At 51.1% G+C, this 17,364-nt stretch overlaps 1 protein-coding gene across 3 annotated transcripts in view; it reads right to left on the reverse strand.

Annotated features, from left to right (window-relative positions):
- Positions 1-239: 239 nt before the first annotated feature.
- PLXNA2 (plexin A2) overlaps positions 240-17,364 on the reverse strand; it is a 179,378-nt gene continuing 162,253 nt past the window's right edge. For all 3 annotated transcript variants that reach the window (XM_042799981.1, XM_042799980.1, XM_042799979.1), the window contains exons 27-32: positions 13,986-14,085; positions 11,547-11,737; positions 10,760-10,929; positions 8,308-8,520; positions 7,850-8,000; positions 240-6,911 (exon numbers count right to left, since the gene is read on the reverse strand). In XM_042799981.1, coding sequence (XP_042655915.1) covers positions 6,816-6,911; positions 7,850-8,000; positions 8,308-8,520; positions 10,760-10,929; positions 11,547-11,737; positions 13,986-14,085 — 921 coding nt within the window. In that variant the 3' untranslated portion in view covers positions 240-6,815. The remainder of the gene's footprint in view (positions 6,912-7,849; positions 8,001-8,307; positions 8,521-10,759; positions 10,930-11,546; positions 11,738-13,985; positions 14,086-17,364) is intronic.

Below are 17,364 nucleotides of genomic sequence, written 5' to 3' on the forward strand. Positions count from 1 at the left end.
TTACTGGAAAAATCTACCGTGCTGCAAAGGTAGAAGTTGCTTTTCAAAGGCAACTTTTCAGGGGCAATCCTGGAGCCCCGTCCAGCCCAGCTGCACCCCCAGCTTTGCTAGACAGGGGTTACGTCCCGATTTTCACTTACCTGTTTATTGTTGGTGTGATTCACTAAGTAAATATTTCTCACCAATCTACAATAAATGCCATGCATCACGTGTTAGAAAATAAGGACCCACTCAGGAGGGCTTTTTTAACCAGTAAACTTTATTTATATATAACAACAGTACAAAGTGAGTCCTTGGCTTGCAAAATAGGAGTGTTTCATATTTACAATAGGTACACAATAATATATTAGAATAATAACAAAACCCCCTTTTTCCTTGGAACATTTTTAAATACTTAGACTTTCTTACATTTTTTTCCACAACACTTGTAAAAACAACAAAAAACAGACAATCATCTTAAAAAAAATATAATACAGAACTCCAGTGTGTCAAGTATAACGGGGAGGGGAGGAGCCAGAGAACAATACGGTGGAATGGGTACGGATGCAAATCAATTCATTATTCCTGCCAAGACACAAGTCCCCTAAAACTGGCATGTGTTTATTTTAAGGAGGGGGGCAGAAGAAATCAGAATCTGTTCCATGGCTGATACCTCTAATTCCTGTGACGTTTTGGGTGACTCCAGAAGTTCTAGTACCTGTACATTCCCTTCCCCTTGCTGCTTCCCACCGCTTCTCGTAACGGCCCCCAAGGTGCCATTAACACAGAAACACTCATCAATGAGAAGGACATTTTACTGCAGTATCTTCTGAAGCTATGAAAGAACGTGTCAAAATCAGCTCATCAGCTCATTTGCTTTCCGACGGCTCCTCTTTCTGCTGCCCAGTCCATGAGATGGAAACATCTGATGGAGAAGCTGTTGCATAAACTTCCAAGCTTATTCGAAACAGAGGTAATAAAAATCTCAAAGGAAAGGCCATACAGGAGATCTCGTACTTAATTTGGCAGCCTCAGGAGGCCCAGAGAGGTCGGGATATTGTCCGTGCAACTGGATGGACCCTGCAGGTCTTCTGAGCATGTTCTTACGCGCTGCAGGAACGTCTCTTTTTTCAGTATTATATTCCACTTTTACAAAGAAAGGAGAGGAATGGGTAACACGGGGGCAAACAGGGATCTGAAAGAACAAGCACACAGACACCGCCGTGCTCACAGCACGGCCAAAACACCTCCAGCTGCGTCTGAGCTGCTCCCGGTGCAACCGCAGCAGCGGCGCGGGGGCGAGGAGCTGCTCTCCCAGCGAGGGAGCAGTCGGTCTCTGCCATCCCCTGCTCCCACCGCAGCCCCCAGCACAGCACCCCGGGCTGCCGGGCGCGTACCCCACACCCGGAGTTCTCCCCGGTACCCCCCGCAGCTGGGGCGCCGGCCCCTGCGCCGTGCCTTGCCCAGAACAGGACCACCCCCCCTTCAAGCTGGGGGTTTTTCACGGCGAGCAGAGGCTTTGCACAAAGCCTTCCAGGCGGCGAAAATCGGCTCGAAGACTCCCGTCTTCTTCCCTTTCAAAACTGACCTGACTGGCCTACGTCTAAATTGCACGTTCAGGGTTGCTCGGCTCAGCCGATCCTGAGCGGCACCTTCTTCGCTGTGCGCACCGGCACCTTTTACTCTGGTTATTTCCCCACTAACGTCTAATTAAAAAAAAAAAAAAAAATACACCCTGTCCCCGGAGGTGTTGGGTGGCCTCGTAGCTGTCACCAGTGTTTTGCCCCCAGCCTCCAACCCGCTGGTCTCAGTGGCCTCGGGCGACGGCTGGGGCGATGCGGGAGCTTTCACTGAAGACACGTTCACTAGACAGACGGGACTGCTCACCGAGCTCTACCTAGTACGCAACTATATACAACGTCGCAGCTCCCTGTGTTATTGGCTTGCGGTTTATGGTACAAACGCAACTCTGAAATAGGATGGCTGAAGCTGTGTGGCATTTTAATGCATCTTTGATGTCAGTTATTTATCCTTCTCTGAATATTTTTTCTGCTCTCCAGGGTAGAGTCACTCGCGAGCTTTCCCTGATGTCCCAGCTTATTCGAGTCAGTCTATTTTAGGTTCATTTAGTTTGGCGAGCTGGGTCCCCTGGCAGGTGAGCTCTGACAGCACTGCGAACGGGATGGAGAAGAGCCAGCGACAGGCGAGAAGGTGGCTGGGCTGCTGCCAGGGAACAGGCTCCAGGCACAGGCTTGGACAGGAGCATCGCGGGGACCGGGGTGGGCCCTGCTCTGCCCTGTGCCAACCCGCTGCCCCGGGGACAGGGCGAGGGCAGCGGGCAGCTCGGCGCTCCTCATCCTCGCTGGCTGCTTGGGACTTCTGGAAATGCCCTTGTTTGTAGGTCGTGCCCACTGGAAGGAGGGAAGCGTCCCGACCCTTTCCACGCAGACTTAAACGACTGGCACCGAGGCGCTCAGAGTCAGCAGCGTGCAGGAACGCGACCCCAGAGCTTTAAGCCCTCTTGCTTTCGTCCTCCACGTTCCCGCCCAAATCGCTTCCGACATTAGGACATTTTTGGTGAAGTCCAGTTGAAGGTAGGAGAGAGAACTTACGTGGGGACGGGCTGTGAGGGTTTTAAGACAGTGTGTTGAAGGCACTGCTGTGATGAAGGTCTCTGTTGCCACCGCGTCGAGCGGCTGCACTCGCCATCCCCACTGTGTCACAGCACCGGGACCCTGCGGGAAGGCACCGCCGCCCGGCACGGCCACCCCCAGCCTCCTTCGGGGACACACGCCTCCCGGGATGCTGCCCGCCAGCAGCGAGGCCGTGGCAGAGGTTTTGCTTCTCCGCGCTGGGTCTTCACGCAGCTGCGGACTGGTCCGTGCTGGATCCCCCAGGGGCTCCAGCACTTTGGCCGTGCTGGTTTCTCCTGCCTCCCTTTAAACATAAACGTGTCCTTTACGGCAAAGAGGGGACCCCTTGACGTCCACGTCCTCTGTACTTTGGTGGGCTGCAAGCGTTGTGGTGCTCTACAGCGGGGATCACGCGGAGACAAGCTTGCCTGTAAGTTACACTCTTGTATACGGGTTTTTAATAAAGGCTTTCAAGGTGGAGAAGCGTTTGATTAGCACCTTGCTCCTCCTTGGAGTGGGTGCTTTGATAGCTCACGAGCAGAAGATTAAATGGAATTATTTAAGCAGTGACACCGGGCAGAGAGATTCCAGAAGATGACGTCTCCCACTTTGATGTCAAAATACCTGAAACAAAGTGAACTGGAGAATCCAAACACCAACTGGCCTTGTAGGAGGAAGGGGGCAATGAGAGGGATGTGAAATCATTTCATCTAAGGCAAAGTCACTGCCCCCTCCTGACCAAACTTTGAGTCCAGTTTGTTGCAAGTGCGAAGAAAATGCCATTTTGAGATCTGAGGCTTCCTCTTCCCGAAGGACTAACTGAAAAGTTGGATGCAAACAGGGAAATAGATTACAAGCACTTTGCTCCAAGGGGATACGTTGCTTCATTCCATATAATTGCCTGTAAAGATCCATAATTGATGTCGACCACCACGAGTAGACACATTTATTTATAGGCCACCCCTTCCAGTCAGCACGGTGCTGTTCCCTATGCCAGCCTCCTAATGCCTTTTCAACAGGGGAAGAAGAGATGTTTCGGCTGCTTCTCTCGGAAATCAGTCAAAAGTGTAATAGCTTACTGGTTTGCAAAGTGCTCCTGCTGCTTTCCCTTTCCTCCTCTGCTCAACGTGCTTCCACAGTACAGAAAATACACCCAGTCGTCCACTTCTCTCCTTAGTGCTTTGGTGTATTCGTGGAAGACAGACCCTGTGTTGAGCCAGCTTGGACACGTTGGATTCTTTTAATCCTTGCTTACAAACCAATCCCTCTGGGCTCTGCAATGATTTTTCTTTTTCCCCCTTATCTGTACCTTCCGTGGGGGAACAGGCAGCCAAAACAGATGTGGAAAAGAGCCTGGTCACTGGCATCGCTGCTGAGTCCCTGCAGCCCCCACCCTCAGCACTGCCCAGCAAACCCAGGGAGGGCTGGGGACCCCCACCGCTGCTGGGAAAATACTGGGCAAGGGGGAGTGCCAACACGATTGCTTATGGGGTGCTCCTGGCCAGGTGGTAGGGAGCAGGAGGGGGAAAGTGGGCGTAAAAGCAGCTACGCAAAAAGCCTCTCAAATAGGTGTGAAGAAAAGAGGACCAGGAGGGCCTGGCTCGGGCTGAAGGGCAAGCACACATTCACCAGCACCCGGGTGATGAAAAGCCAGGTCCCTGCTTTGGGCAGTGCTCTTATTTCGTGAATCCTGCAGAGATAACTATTCAGACTAATATTTAGAAGTGTTCGGAAACCACTCGGAAACCATTTGGAGCGCTTTCTTTGGGTTTCAGAGTACCATAAGAATTTGGTGAACGATTGGAATATGAATACCCAAAACAACGACCACAACTAGAATACAGACCTGGAAATCACTCACATAAGCTGCATGCCGGGTCACTGTGAACAGCAGTGACACAAACCAGTAAAAAATGAGGCCCTGGAGGATTTCAAAACCTAACACTCTGCAATCCCCTGTAACACCAGCAGCAAAGAGCAGGCCAGGCTGGCGGCTGCTGCAGTGACAGCTCATTCGCCGCGTCCATGCCAGGCTTGAATAGGACAACCTGGACACTTGTACATTTTCTGTCTTTGAAATCAGATTCACTGTGCAGGAGGAGGATCCCTAGGAAGGGAACTCTCCCAATAACGCGGCAGTACGAATCCTGCTCTGCTTCTCAGTCTCTCTGTTTCTGCCAGCTCTCTCTGTGTCTCGGTAAATCCAAGCCCTCCAGTTACACAGCTCAGGCTGTTGTAAATGTCAAGAACTTATTGCACAAGGTTGATCATTATCATTAGTATTTTCTTCCCGAGTATTAACAAGGCCCAGAGAAACTCACAGAAGTGGATTACCAAAAGAAAGTGGATTGGCATGGCTTCTACTGAACTGTAATTAAAACAACAAGTTTCCTGAGTATTTCTCCACATGCTTCTCCCCTGTTGCTGGCTCCCCTAAGGACTTCATCTCGAGACCAAAAGCCGGCAGCTCTCCCGGTGCACGGGGAGCCCATGGGGACCCTCCTGGGCTCCTCTGGGCAGGAATGGTGGAGGAGGGGGGACGGATATGAAAATGGATTTTCCTTCAACACACACTGGCTGCAAACTAAGGTCCCAGTCCGGCACAGCACTGCCCGGGCAGGGCTGAGCAGATGCCGGGAGCTATTTTGCTGCCAAGCCCATGCAGTCAATACTTGTATTTCCATTAGACCTGACCACCCTGTCCTCCCCACTGCAGCCTGCACAAATATTAATATTTATTACAGAGAGAAATATTTACAGCATTCCTTCCCCTCCTGGCACTCTACAAAGGGACACACATAAGCTTTGGTGTCTTTGAAAGAAATAACACTCACAAACATTTGCCTGTCACCGGCCACAAGAACACATGCCGTCGGGGCCAGCGAGGAACTGAATATCACAACGAGACGCCGAGACAGAGACAAGACAGCAGCGCTAGCTGGCCTGTGGAGTGCTGGTTAAGGTTTTCCCTTGCCTAGAGCAAAGATTTCTTTCCCCTCCCCAGTGGAAATATAAGTCCTGCGCCTGACCCCGGGCAACACCGCGAACGCTGGCAGAGAACCTCAAAGGGAGCCTGTGCCGATCGACTCTGCAAGTCAAACAGAAAAGCAATAAATACCTCCTCCCGCTACGCCGAGTCTTTTCAAGTATCACTCACTGTAAACATCGGGGGTTTGTTGGCTTTTACTGCAAGAAACCAGCGGCGGCTGCCAGAAACCGCCACCCAAACGCAAGCGAGGAGGCTTCGCCCCGGCCCTGCCCGGCGGGGAGAGGGCAGCCGGCCCGCAGCAACCGGCACCGCGCCGAGAGCCGCCGGGCACGGCCACCGGCACTGCTGGGGGGCTGCCGGCCACCGCGCGGGAAAAGGGGAAGGGGAAAGCCTTTCCAATCAGATCCTTCGTCGTTCGACATTTAAATGGGATTTAAAAAATATATATATATATTGACACTATATAAATACATAGATAAAGCTGGATTTCAAGACAGGTTGGATGATCTGATGGTTTTGCAATTCAGGTAAAGTTCCTTCTAGTGCCTATAAGTTACTCAGCCACTGGACTATTTTCTGGCTAAACTGCTATTTTACTCGTGTAAAAAGGTGTGGTGCAAACTTGTGCTCATATTTTTTTGTAAGATCCCAAAAAGAAGAACATTTCGGTTTTGCAGACTTTCCAATTGGCATAAGAGTCCGTTCGCAAAATGCCTGAGCCACGTCCTCGGGAGTCTCTTGAGGACAGGATTCAGAGCTGGACCTTGTTGCCAGGATTATCTCTGTGGCCTCTGTGGTTTTTGCTCTATTTCTTCTTTTTTTTTTTTTTTTCCCTTTTTCTTTTTTTTTTTTTTTTTTTTAAAAAAAACCTTTAAATAAAGTTTTATTTTCTAATATACATCAAACAATTTTCATGCAAAGAAGCAGTCATGGAGACATCCAGACTTTCCAGGTTCCTTCTTTCCATGTATACTCAAAGAAGTGATCCATCTTGATTTGACTTTTATTGAGATGCTTTTGCCTTTTTCTCTTCCTCCTTTCAAAGCGGATCCCATGTGATTTTGAACAGTCAGTCCTTGGGCCAGTCTCTGCTCCCTCCAGAAAAGCCTTGGTATTTATGAGTCCAGCGCCTTTCTTGCTTGTTCTCCCTCTTAATTCCCGAGAGTCTGGGCAATCCTCTGCCCTTTGCCGTCTGCGAGCACCGCAACCTTTCTTCAGCTCTCAATAGACATGGCACCAATAAGTTGCTCTACTTTGTATGCCAGACGCTGCCTACGTGCCTGTTCATCCTGCTCCAAAGCCCCGATGAGCTGGTACAGAAAAAATAAAAAGGGAGAAGAAAAAAAAAAAAAAAAAAAAAAAGAAAAGAAAGAAGTCAGTGTGCGAGAGGGGGGTGGGAGAGGTGGGTGGGCAGCAAGATGTGAGCAACTTGAAATGTGGATGTGTGAAATTTAAATAACGAACAGCAAAGCAACGCGACGAGCGCTTCGCCACGCCACAGCCGTGCACGGTGGTTTGTTGGCCCGCTCGGTGCACGTCACCCACACAACACAGCCGTTCCCACTCTTACACCTTGGACTCCACATTTCCTGTCTCGTTTAGCACGAGAGTTATGAGATGTTAAAACCCTAATCGGAAAATAGCTGTGGCATTGTATCACAAATGCATGCAGGCAATTAAATGACAAAACCCTTCCTTTTAACGGACGTAATTGCAAAATAGGTTCTGCTTACACTGAAATGAAGGGGTGGAACAGATGGCGAGAACTTGGTTTCAAGTGATGCATTCATTAAAGCAGCTCACGCTGCCAGGGATTCTTTGCAAACAGGAGCCTGCGTCACTGCTACATGGGATTTGTACCACGCCGTTCCCAAAAGGCAGGGATGTTTCTGGGGAGCTCCACTGGGTCATGACGGTTTCCCACTGCATTTAGGAGTGGGCTGCACTGGGCATGTGCCAAGGCTGAAGAATCCAGTTGCTCCCACAACATTTTAGCCCTCAATCCTCCTGGGAAGGGTGCTACAGGCACGGCCAGGACCTGAACCTCTTTGTGCACGATCAGAAGAGCAGCGGTGCGAGCTCCGGCCGTGCTGCGTGGCGGCCAAGGCTGGAGGAAGGAGCCCTGGGTGGCAGCGAGGGGGGGGGGATCGCTGCTCGACCCACTCCCACGCCGAAGCACGGCTCCTCTCCCATGCCGCGCGTGCCGCGGGGCGGCATCGCCTCCGCGCCCGCCCCGGGGGACACCCACCTCCTCGCTGTACTTGCTGACGTAGGAGTAGATCTCGTTGAGCGCGCTCAGCATGTTGAACTCGGCGGAGTGCAGGCGCGACTGCTCGGCGAGGTAGGCGTTCATGTCCTGGTCGCTGATGGCGGGGAGCTTGGCGATGTCGGCGTAATACCTGCGGGAAGGAGAAGCCAAGGGAGGCCGTCAGAAACACGCAGGCTCAAAACGCCCCTCTTCCGAGGATTTAAACTAAGCCCCGCAGGGAAAGCGACATCATTTTGCTTTACGCTTGTATCTAGAAAAAAAAAGGGCCTGGCTTGCAGCAAGCTGGAAATAAGAGCAGCGACGCTCGGCAGGGCTGAGCTGTGCCACCAGCTCGCTGCCAGAGCCACCCCGCCGCATCGCTGGCCACCGAGGGCAAAGCTGGAGCGCCCAGGCCAGCCCTGCACCCACCCTGCGGCCGCCCGCGCGCCGCCGCCCACCTCTCCACCCAGCTCTTGTAGCTGGGGATGTCCTTGGCGTACAGCAGCTTGTTGGAGGGGGAATCCTTGCCCAGGCGGTGCTCCGAGGTGGAGCAGGAATCCATGAAGGTCTGAGCCACGACAGAGAGGCAGGCGTCCGTGATGCTGCCTTTGTGGATATCGAACACGAACTGGGGGTTTTTGATCACGTTCACCCAGAAGCGGAGGGGGAGGCTGTGGAGAAATCAAGAAGCAAAATTAAGCGTTAAGACAAAGGCTAGGAAAGGGCACTTGCTGCGGTTTGTGTTCCCAAGCAGTGATCTGAGCAGGAGCTGGGCCAGGTCCATCAAACAGCAGTTAGCCCAGTGCTGCCCGGACTGCTCGTGATGGGTCTGGTACCCCTGGGCTGGACACTCTGGATCCCGGGAGCCGCTCTGGGGTCTGCTCCTGCCCAGGAAGATGGGGGAGGCGAGGGCCGGGCGGGCAGCGGGTGCCGAGGGCGGGGTGGCTGGGCCAGGGCCGAGCTGAGCGCCGGGCAGCAGTACTGGGGAGCAGCCCTGCCCACAGCCCCTTACACCCAGTTTGTTGGAGCCGGGGCTCCCGCGCTCACCGGCCACTGCCCGGCCAGCGTCTGCGCGCGGTGCAGCAGGCAGCACAGCCTTTGTCCCCAAATCCCGAGGCCTTTGCAATCAAAGGGGAATTATTATTCCTTTTTTCTTTGGCTGTAGAGCAGGATCAAAAAAAACAGCTGCTGCTTTCTATTACCTTTCAAGTCTCAGCTCTCTCTATCTATCCGGCTAGCTGCACTGAAGGCTTCAGCCTTAACTCTTGCCGCGCTGCAGGCCAGCAGCTCAGCGCGTCCCCGGCAGCACCAGCTCCCTTGACCCCCCGCTTCCCTGGCTCTCTCTTCCAAGCCCTGCTTTGCTTTGACCTGCTCCAGTGGCATAAGCCTTCTCCCATCTGCACCCCAAAATTCCCTTTCTGGGGATGCCACAGCCATCCAAAGGGCTCAGCAGAGCTGTTAGTTCCGAGACCAAATTTTTGCCCCTCTCCCAAGCGCCCCGTGCCCCGGGGCGGAAGGAAGGATCGGGGCTCGTGTGGTCTGATGGCTCTGGCAGAGCAAACTCTGCCAGTCGGTGCTTTCTTTTTTATTGCTTTAAGAAGTCTCATCTTTATTTGTGATTCTAGAGTGTTTATCCTAATAACTCCTTCTTCGAAGGTTTTAAATAAATTGTTTTTAGCTTCCCACAGCCTTAGGAGGGAACTCAACTTTTGCAGCCATGATGATTAGAGGCTTTTTAAACCACAAGGGACTTGAGGGGAAAATACAAAAGTCTTCAGGGAGGAACCATTTGTTCTGCTTTTTTTTTCTTCTTCCTGGCAGAGGTAAATTCCTAACCCATGGAGCTTTTAATCCTAAAAGAACAGCAGAAGCAGAGACGTGAGAGCTCCTATTGTTGGGAGACTGCTGAACCAGGCTGCAGTCCATGCTGGCTGTGTGGGGCTGGCTCCTTCCCCCCCAGCTCCTGCTGCCCGAAGCAAAGGGGAACCTGCAGCCCCTTGCTGAGCTCTCCCCTGCCAGCCCAGGCCAGCACCCATCCTGCAGCACGGTGGTGCGGGCAGGGTGATGCAGGCAGGGTGATGTGGGCAGGGTGATGCAGGCAGGGAGGTGGTGCGGGCAGGGTGATGCAGGCAGGGTGATGTGGGCAGGGTGATGCAGGCAGGGTGGTGGTCCAGGCAGGGTGATGCAGGCAGGGTGGTGGTCCAGGCAGGGTGATGCAGGCAGGAGGGTGATGCAGGCAGGGTGATGCAGGCAGGGAGGTGGTGTGGGCAGGGTGATGCAGGCAGGGTGATGTGGGCAGGGTGATGCAGGCAGGGAGGTGGTGCAGGCAGAGTGGTGGTCCAGGCAGGGTGATGCAGGCAGGGAGGTGGTGCAGGCAGGGTGATGCAGGCAGGGAGGTGGTGCCCGCAGGGTGATGCAGGCAGGGAGGTGGTGCAGGCAGGGAGGTGGTGCAGGCAGGGTGGTGGTGCAGGCAGGGTGATGCAGGCAGGGAGGTGGTCCAGGCAGGGTGGTGGTGCAGGCAGGGAGCCCTGCATCCCACTGCCAGACCAGCTCTGCAAAGCCAGCGATTCCCAAAGCCCAGGTGTGTGGATCTACAGCCCAGCTCCCACCCGGGCAGAGGATTCGGGGACCGCTGGGCTCGCCATTTAACACCACACCAGGGCTTCAGCTCATGTGTGAGCGGCGTCAGCACCAGCCAGGATCAAACCCCGCTGCCACACCTGCCCGGGGCACTGGGGCAGCAGCTGTGCTGGTTGTAAAGCACTAGCACGGCTTTGTGGCACATCTCACAGTCCTTGCCTGTTCCCAGCCTTCCCAAAGCTCTTCCCCATCTCCGTTCTTCCCCGGGACACAGATAAATTCTCAATACTCAGCTCTGCCTGCCCTTCCGCCCTCCTCCTCCACTCTTACCAGTTGCTCTTCCACGTGTGCCTCACGTCTGTGTCGTGGATGCCGTGCTTATCTGCCTGCTCGTCCAAGAAATCGAACATATACTTGATGGCCAGCGGGAGGGCGCTGCCGCGGTGCACGGTGCTGAACAGCGTCTCGAACAAGTCGTCCACAAATTTCTGCAGCGTTCCCTGATGGGAGCAGCGGCCGAGAAGGTGAAAAGGGGGGGGGGACGGGCGCATGCTTGGCTGGGCGGTGGTGGTGGGGGTGGCAAATGGTGTTACTGGAGCCCCGCAAAATGCTGCCCTGGACCCCACAGGAATAACTAAGGTCAAGGTCTTTACAAACCTTGACCACGCTGTGGGAGGCCCCTGGGAAATGCCCCAGCCTGCAGCTACTCATGGCTGCACTTACTCTTTATTTCTAACCTGAAACAGGTTTTTTTTTGCTCTTAAAAGCAAATCTGCGTTATCTACAGTGATGAACACACAGTGAAAGGCAGGAAAACTCTTGCCAAGGAAACCGGTTAAATATTTACAGGCGCTGCTGCGTCTCCCCAACTCTTTGTGTTTTAATACCATGCAGAAGAATGAAATATTGCAGCAATCACCTTGCAGTGTGAGGAAATCTGGGCTGTGTTTCCACTGCTGCTCCAGAAGCCACCCAACCCCTGGGGCCCAGGAAAGCCTGACTGGGACAGTCCCCCCGGGTGCTGGGCATCATTAGGGACCGCACAGGACCCCTGGCAAGCACATCTAGCGGGACCCCGCCGTGCATTTCCCAAGCGAATTTAGCGCATGGCAGTTACCTTTGTAGCTAATAGCCTGGTCAGGTAGATCTCAGACACCATCTTACTGCCCCGGTCTCCTTCCTTCTGGTCTCCGTGATCGTGGTTTTTGACCAAGTGCCAGACCTTGACCCCGCTCTCCAGGTCGGGGGTGATCATGGGGGCCCGGGAGCGCAGGCTGTCGGGGCTGCCGGTGTAGCGGAAGGTGGAGTCTGAACGACGGGAAGAGAAGTCGGTCACGCTCAAAGCAAACCCCTTTTTCATTTCCCTGTCTCTTCTCAGTGACGCCACCATGCTCGCTAATGCCAAAATCATCTGCACGGGGTTTTTTATGAGGTAGTGAAATGTAATACCACCCAGGCACCAAGAAAATTTGGCGTTCGCCAAAGATACGTGTTGGCCTTCACTGAACAGGGTCCCTCAGACTTGAACCTGTCTGTTTTCACACTCACACATGGGAATTTTCTGCTCCCTTCCCATCTTTTACTTACACGAACTCAGTAATACAGGTCCATACAAGATTCCTCCACGAGTTACGGCTCACGCACATTAACCCTGGGCACCAACTCCTGCAGCACTGGCGTCCTGATACCCATATTTTGTAAATAATAGCAAGTTGCCTGGCACAACCAGCGCAGAGGGCAGAAGAAACTGCTGTTCTTGTTCCTGAGGCTTTCATTAGAGCAACAAGGGCACAAGCTGAGCACCGACTGCAGAGCCCCAGGGCAGTCCTGCATCCCGGCCTCCCTGCTGCCCCTGCCTCTGCCCTCCTCCCGGCAGGGAAAGGGGAGCTCCAAGGGGAGCAGACAAAGTTTTTTCCCTTAATTGCTCACAAACCATGGAGGGATGTGAGATCTGTTTAACTTCCCAAAGAATGTGCCTCCCTGGATCCCATCCATGGGGTCTTCAAGCCGAGACACGGGGCTGAGTAGCACAACTGTGACTCGTTTTTTTTTTTCTTCTTGCTGAATTTCTTTGTTCTCCCAGAACCTCGTGCATTTTCTCAAGTTTAGCCTCCAGTTCACAGCTCACCCTCCTCATCGAGAGCGAGGGGATCAATCATAAATCAGCCAAGGGAAATACGCAAGTCATTACCAAACTAGCCAGACTTTCATCCCTGATTAAGGCTTAGATAAATGAGTACTCCAACTGATATAATTAAGGAGACAGACAGGGGGACAGCTAGGGAAGCATCTAGTAATTCTATTTTTAAACATAGCTCTGTACTGATATATAATGGGGAAAGTAAATAAGTATCTCATTTAAATTCTGTCTGCACAATTATAAGTATTAATCTTAACATGAGTAATGATGATAGTTCATATTGGTAGTTTGCAAAAGCTTTTCCATCTGACATAGATCAATGAGCACTGAGGACACAGGTTGTGAGACCCAGCCTTGGTTTTTCCATCCCCTGAAGTGTGGGAAGTGCTGGGCACTCGGGTGGACTACACCTCGCAGGGAGAAACCCCTTTTCTCCTGGCTCTTGTCTAAAGACTATCCTATGGATGGCTCCTCAGAACCGTTGCTTGAGAAAAAAAAAAAAAACCCCAACACTATTTTGGGAGATATAAACAAGAGAAAGAGATGGGTTTGTCAGGAGACCTCTAGTTTGTAAAACACTGTAAAATGCAAGATAATGAAGGACCAGTGCATTAGAGATTTTGCCACTGCTGCCTTTTATGGAAGTATATTATTACTATTGTTGTGGATTTAGTGCTATAAACGCACACCTGGCACCTCGCACACTCATTTACACAGGCTGCAGCATCTTCAGGGACCCTCTGTAAAGTGCCGAGCCCTGCTATTATGCAAATAACAAATTCCCAGGTGCACACACCCGAGCACGCCGAGTTAAGATTGCCATTACCCATTTTTGACCCATTATCTAAGAATTCAGGATCCTCCACTTGGAGAAGAACTAGATGAAGGAGTCAGGCTTTTTTCTCATGCCGCCCTGCTTACACGCAAGGGACACAAAGCTGCTTTCCTGCAGCAGGAGCCCCACGGGTGCTCTGCAGCATCCAGCCCCTCTGAGCCAAAAGCCTTTCCCTGGCCTTTTCCAAGACCCACATTTCCAAAGGCTGCTCATTTGGCATTTCCTTTCCCTCCTCTCAGCTTCTCCTGTCTTTTTGCTGTTCACAGGTGGAAAAGCCTTTGCAGAAAAACAGTAGCCAAGGACGTTTTTCCGTTTGACACATGAATGTACTTTCATTTTGGCTGACGTGGTGTGCTTCTTTGGGGGAAGTGTCTGCTTTCTCCCTATCTAACTCCCTTAAGGTGTTGCCCTCCTGCAACAAAGGCAGCTTCGACACCAGCCCCATCAGCTAATTCTCATTTAGAGCTGCGAGCTGCACTGCGTGCTGGTGTCCAGGCTGGCTGTAAATGTGCTGGGCAGCAGGAGCCGTGCCGGGTCGCTACCTGTGAGCCACTGTCCCACCACTTCACTCTGCTCCTTACCGTATCTGCTAATAGACGTCCGGGATATACTGGCAGAGGCAGGAATGTTGTAGGAGGAGGTCTGTTTGGGAACGAGAGCCACGACCGAGCGGTCTGATACCTGGGGAGGCAAAGGAAGAGAAGAAAGGATCAGCGGGGTCCACTGTTGGCACTGAGGTGACCGGCTGCTCATCCGGCAAAGGCAGGTAACGCGGGGCTCCCGAGGGTGCCGGGACCAATCCTGCCCGCCAGCCCCACGGAGACGCGCTCCCAGTCTGGCTGAGCGCTGTGCTGGGTCGGCAGCAGCCCTACAGCAAGGGACCGAAGGAAAGGAAGGATAAATCAAAAGACATATTGAAGATGGTTTTGGTTGTTCTGATTTAAGATTACGTTCTATCCAATAAAAATGAGAACCTCAAGAATTGTTGTGATCCAATTAAAGTAACAATGCAGAGGGAATAAAATGGCTATAATAACGTTATGGACCATAAAACATTCCTATTAAACCATTTTTTATTTTAGCAATTTTTACGAACTTTAAAAGTTTGATTTACAGCTGAGAAAGTCATAAAGCCATCTTTCAGGGTATTAAATTGTCAGTCCCTCTACTGCACCAGAGAAGGAATTAAATGCTGGGAAGCCAAACTATAAATGAACATTAGCGCTAACAAGATTTTGTTATAGCAGATTTTAGTAGCCATGTTTAATTTTATCCTCCCTATAAATCTAGTAGTCACTGGAAGTTTTTTAACTTATTTCCCTTAATTAAGGATCTGCAGGTTTCCAGGGAATGGGCCTAAGTGTCTTTTAATTGTGAACTCGTGGCCCGTGGTGCAGCAGGGTGCAGGAGCGGAGAGCGGAGTTACCGCATCTTGCAGGCTGACTTGCCGAAATGCTTCCTCATGCCGGGGAAATTGCTTTTGGGGTGAAGTCCTCCACTATGTGCCAAGAGTCCTGCGAGGGACTCAGCATCGTCCCTGCGCACGGGGAAGCTCCAGGGCAGCTGCTGGATTTTGCTTCCCCAGCACCTCCCCGCACTATCAGCAGAGGGGTGTTTGTTTGTACAGTACCTGCAGAGGGGTGTGTGCTTGTACAGTACCTGCAGAAGGGTGTTTGTACAGTACCTGCAGAGGGGTGTTTGTTTGTACAGTACCTGCAGAAGGGTGTGTGTTTGTACAGTACCCGCAGAAGGGTGTTTGTTTGTTTGTACAGTACCTGCAGAGGGTTGTTTGTTTGTACAGTACCTGCAGAAGGGTGTGTGCTTGTACAGTACCTGCAGAAGGGTGTTTGTACAGTACCTGCAGAAGGGTGTGTGCTTGTACAGTACCTGCAGAAGGGTGTTTGTACAGTACCTGCAGAAGGGTGTTTGTACGTCTCCTGCCATGAGGTGACCTGCACACAGCGATCTTCGCTGCCTTCAAGGTGATGGGATCCATTCAGATTTCATGTAAATGATGTTATATATATACAGGCTTTTGTTTCCATGTTTCCATATAGGTTTCATGTAAATGCGAGTTATTATTATTGCTAGTGATAGTGGACATAATAGTCACTTGTGTTTCACAGCACAAAAGTGAGATATCTCTAAGCAAACCACTTCAAACACCTCAGTTATTTCCTCTTCTGCTCCTGCCTCACTTCATCCAATTTTTTAAGCCAATGGAAGAAATGATCAGTGGTGATATTATTTTCGTGGGCTGTTATCAGCTGCCACTTGAGTTCAGTGTCACTCGGGAGAAACTCGAGTGTGCTGGCAGCCCAGGCAGCAGCTCCCTGGCCACTGCGCCGGGATCCGTTGCCACCAGGGCTGTGGTTAACGGGGAGAGAGGCATTAAAAATTCCACACACACGCACACACAGAGCACTCTCACTCTCTAAATTTTGGGTCGAATGGTTCTTGTCAGCTAAAAAATACCAGCGTGCAAATTAGCATCAGATGTAACACACATTCGTTTCCCATCTCGCTCTGCTGTTGCCACACTCCAATAAAACCCCAGAGATGCCTGTGAAGCTGGCTGGCTGTTTTACAACTTTATAAATATTCTGATTCTTCTACAAGCTGGAAACGTGCTGCACAAAACACCTTAAAGAAAAGAAAAAGAAAGCCTGGAGCAGGGAGAGCAGCAGTGAAGAAGCCCAGACAATAATACTGCGTTTGTGTGGGGTAGTGAGGATGCAGCGAGGATGCCAGCTCCCCATCCATGACACCCTCGGCTCCCAAGTCTCATTTTCCACACAAACCTTCCCTCTCTGCTTCTAATTTTTCATTTAAAATAGTTTTCTAGTCTCTCAGCCCTTCCAGCCTCATAGTGGCTGACAGGTATTCATGCTCTGCTGCCTTGGAGTTAACCCTGCGTGAGCCACTGTAAATCATTTGATATTAAATTCAGTGTTTCATTTTTCTTCAGTAAAGCCACGCAGGGTGAGACTCTCCCATGGAGTTTAATAGGCATGAAACCAAAGGATACTACGCAAACGTAATACAATTCCTTACAATAAAGTATAAAGCTCCAGAGCATTTAACAATGAATTACACCTATTTAACCTATACATCTATTTTTATAAATGAAGAAATAAGCAGCAGGAATACAGTTCTCCATATAATTCCATGAAGTGGTTCAAAAATATTATGAAAGATTAATATTTCTTTTTAAATCCAATCTGGCTTTTGCATGTGAAGGCCTCCCATGAAAAATGCATTTTATTGGTTGATGCAGGTATGTATTATATTTTTATCATCCTAAACATGTAAAAAAAAAAAATGCAATAGTGTCAAACAGCAGCCAAGCGTGGAGCCGAGAAACTCCTGGAATTAAATAACTGCCCTCTGCAGAGCCTCCCCACCCTGCCCGGAGCACGGCGAGCAGGAGGAGGCTGGTTTGGTCCCCGGCAGGAGTGGGGGCCCAGGAGCTGCAGGGAAGGGGCCTGCGGAGCAAATGGACCCCAGAAATCAGAAGTGGGGGCACGGGCGCGAGGAGCGGGCAGGTAAGGGCTCCAAAAGACCAGAAAATGCCCGGTGTTATCAGCTGGAAACACGGGCTGTGCATCCCCAGTCACCGTGTGCAAATCCAGAGATCGCGTTGCCTTCCGATGAGTAAAGACACGAGAGCTCTGAATAAAAGATTAAAAGATGGAGATAGTTTTACAGAGCTAGCTTTTACTTTTTCTAGAAATTTAGAAATAATTTTCACTAGTCCTCCGGAAGCTGGAGAAATCTAGATTTCATTTTTACGGCTTGAACCACATCTGGTATATATGTAACACTCCTGTTAAAATGGTGAGACAGCAGCGCTTGAAACTCAAATGATTTTATACCCTCTTCTAAGCTGTGCCTTTGCCCACATATTTGCTTTACTGTGTAGTCCTGGAGCATCTGTATTTTTGATACCTAATAAAAACA

The sequence above is a fragment of the Tyto alba genome, unplaced genomic scaffold, assembly GCF_018691265.1.
Source record: "Tyto alba isolate M040663 unplaced genomic scaffold, T.alba_DEE_v4.0 Super-Scaffold_30, whole genome shotgun sequence".
Classification (NCBI taxonomy): domain Eukaryota; kingdom Metazoa; phylum Chordata; class Aves; order Strigiformes; family Tytonidae; genus Tyto; species Tyto alba.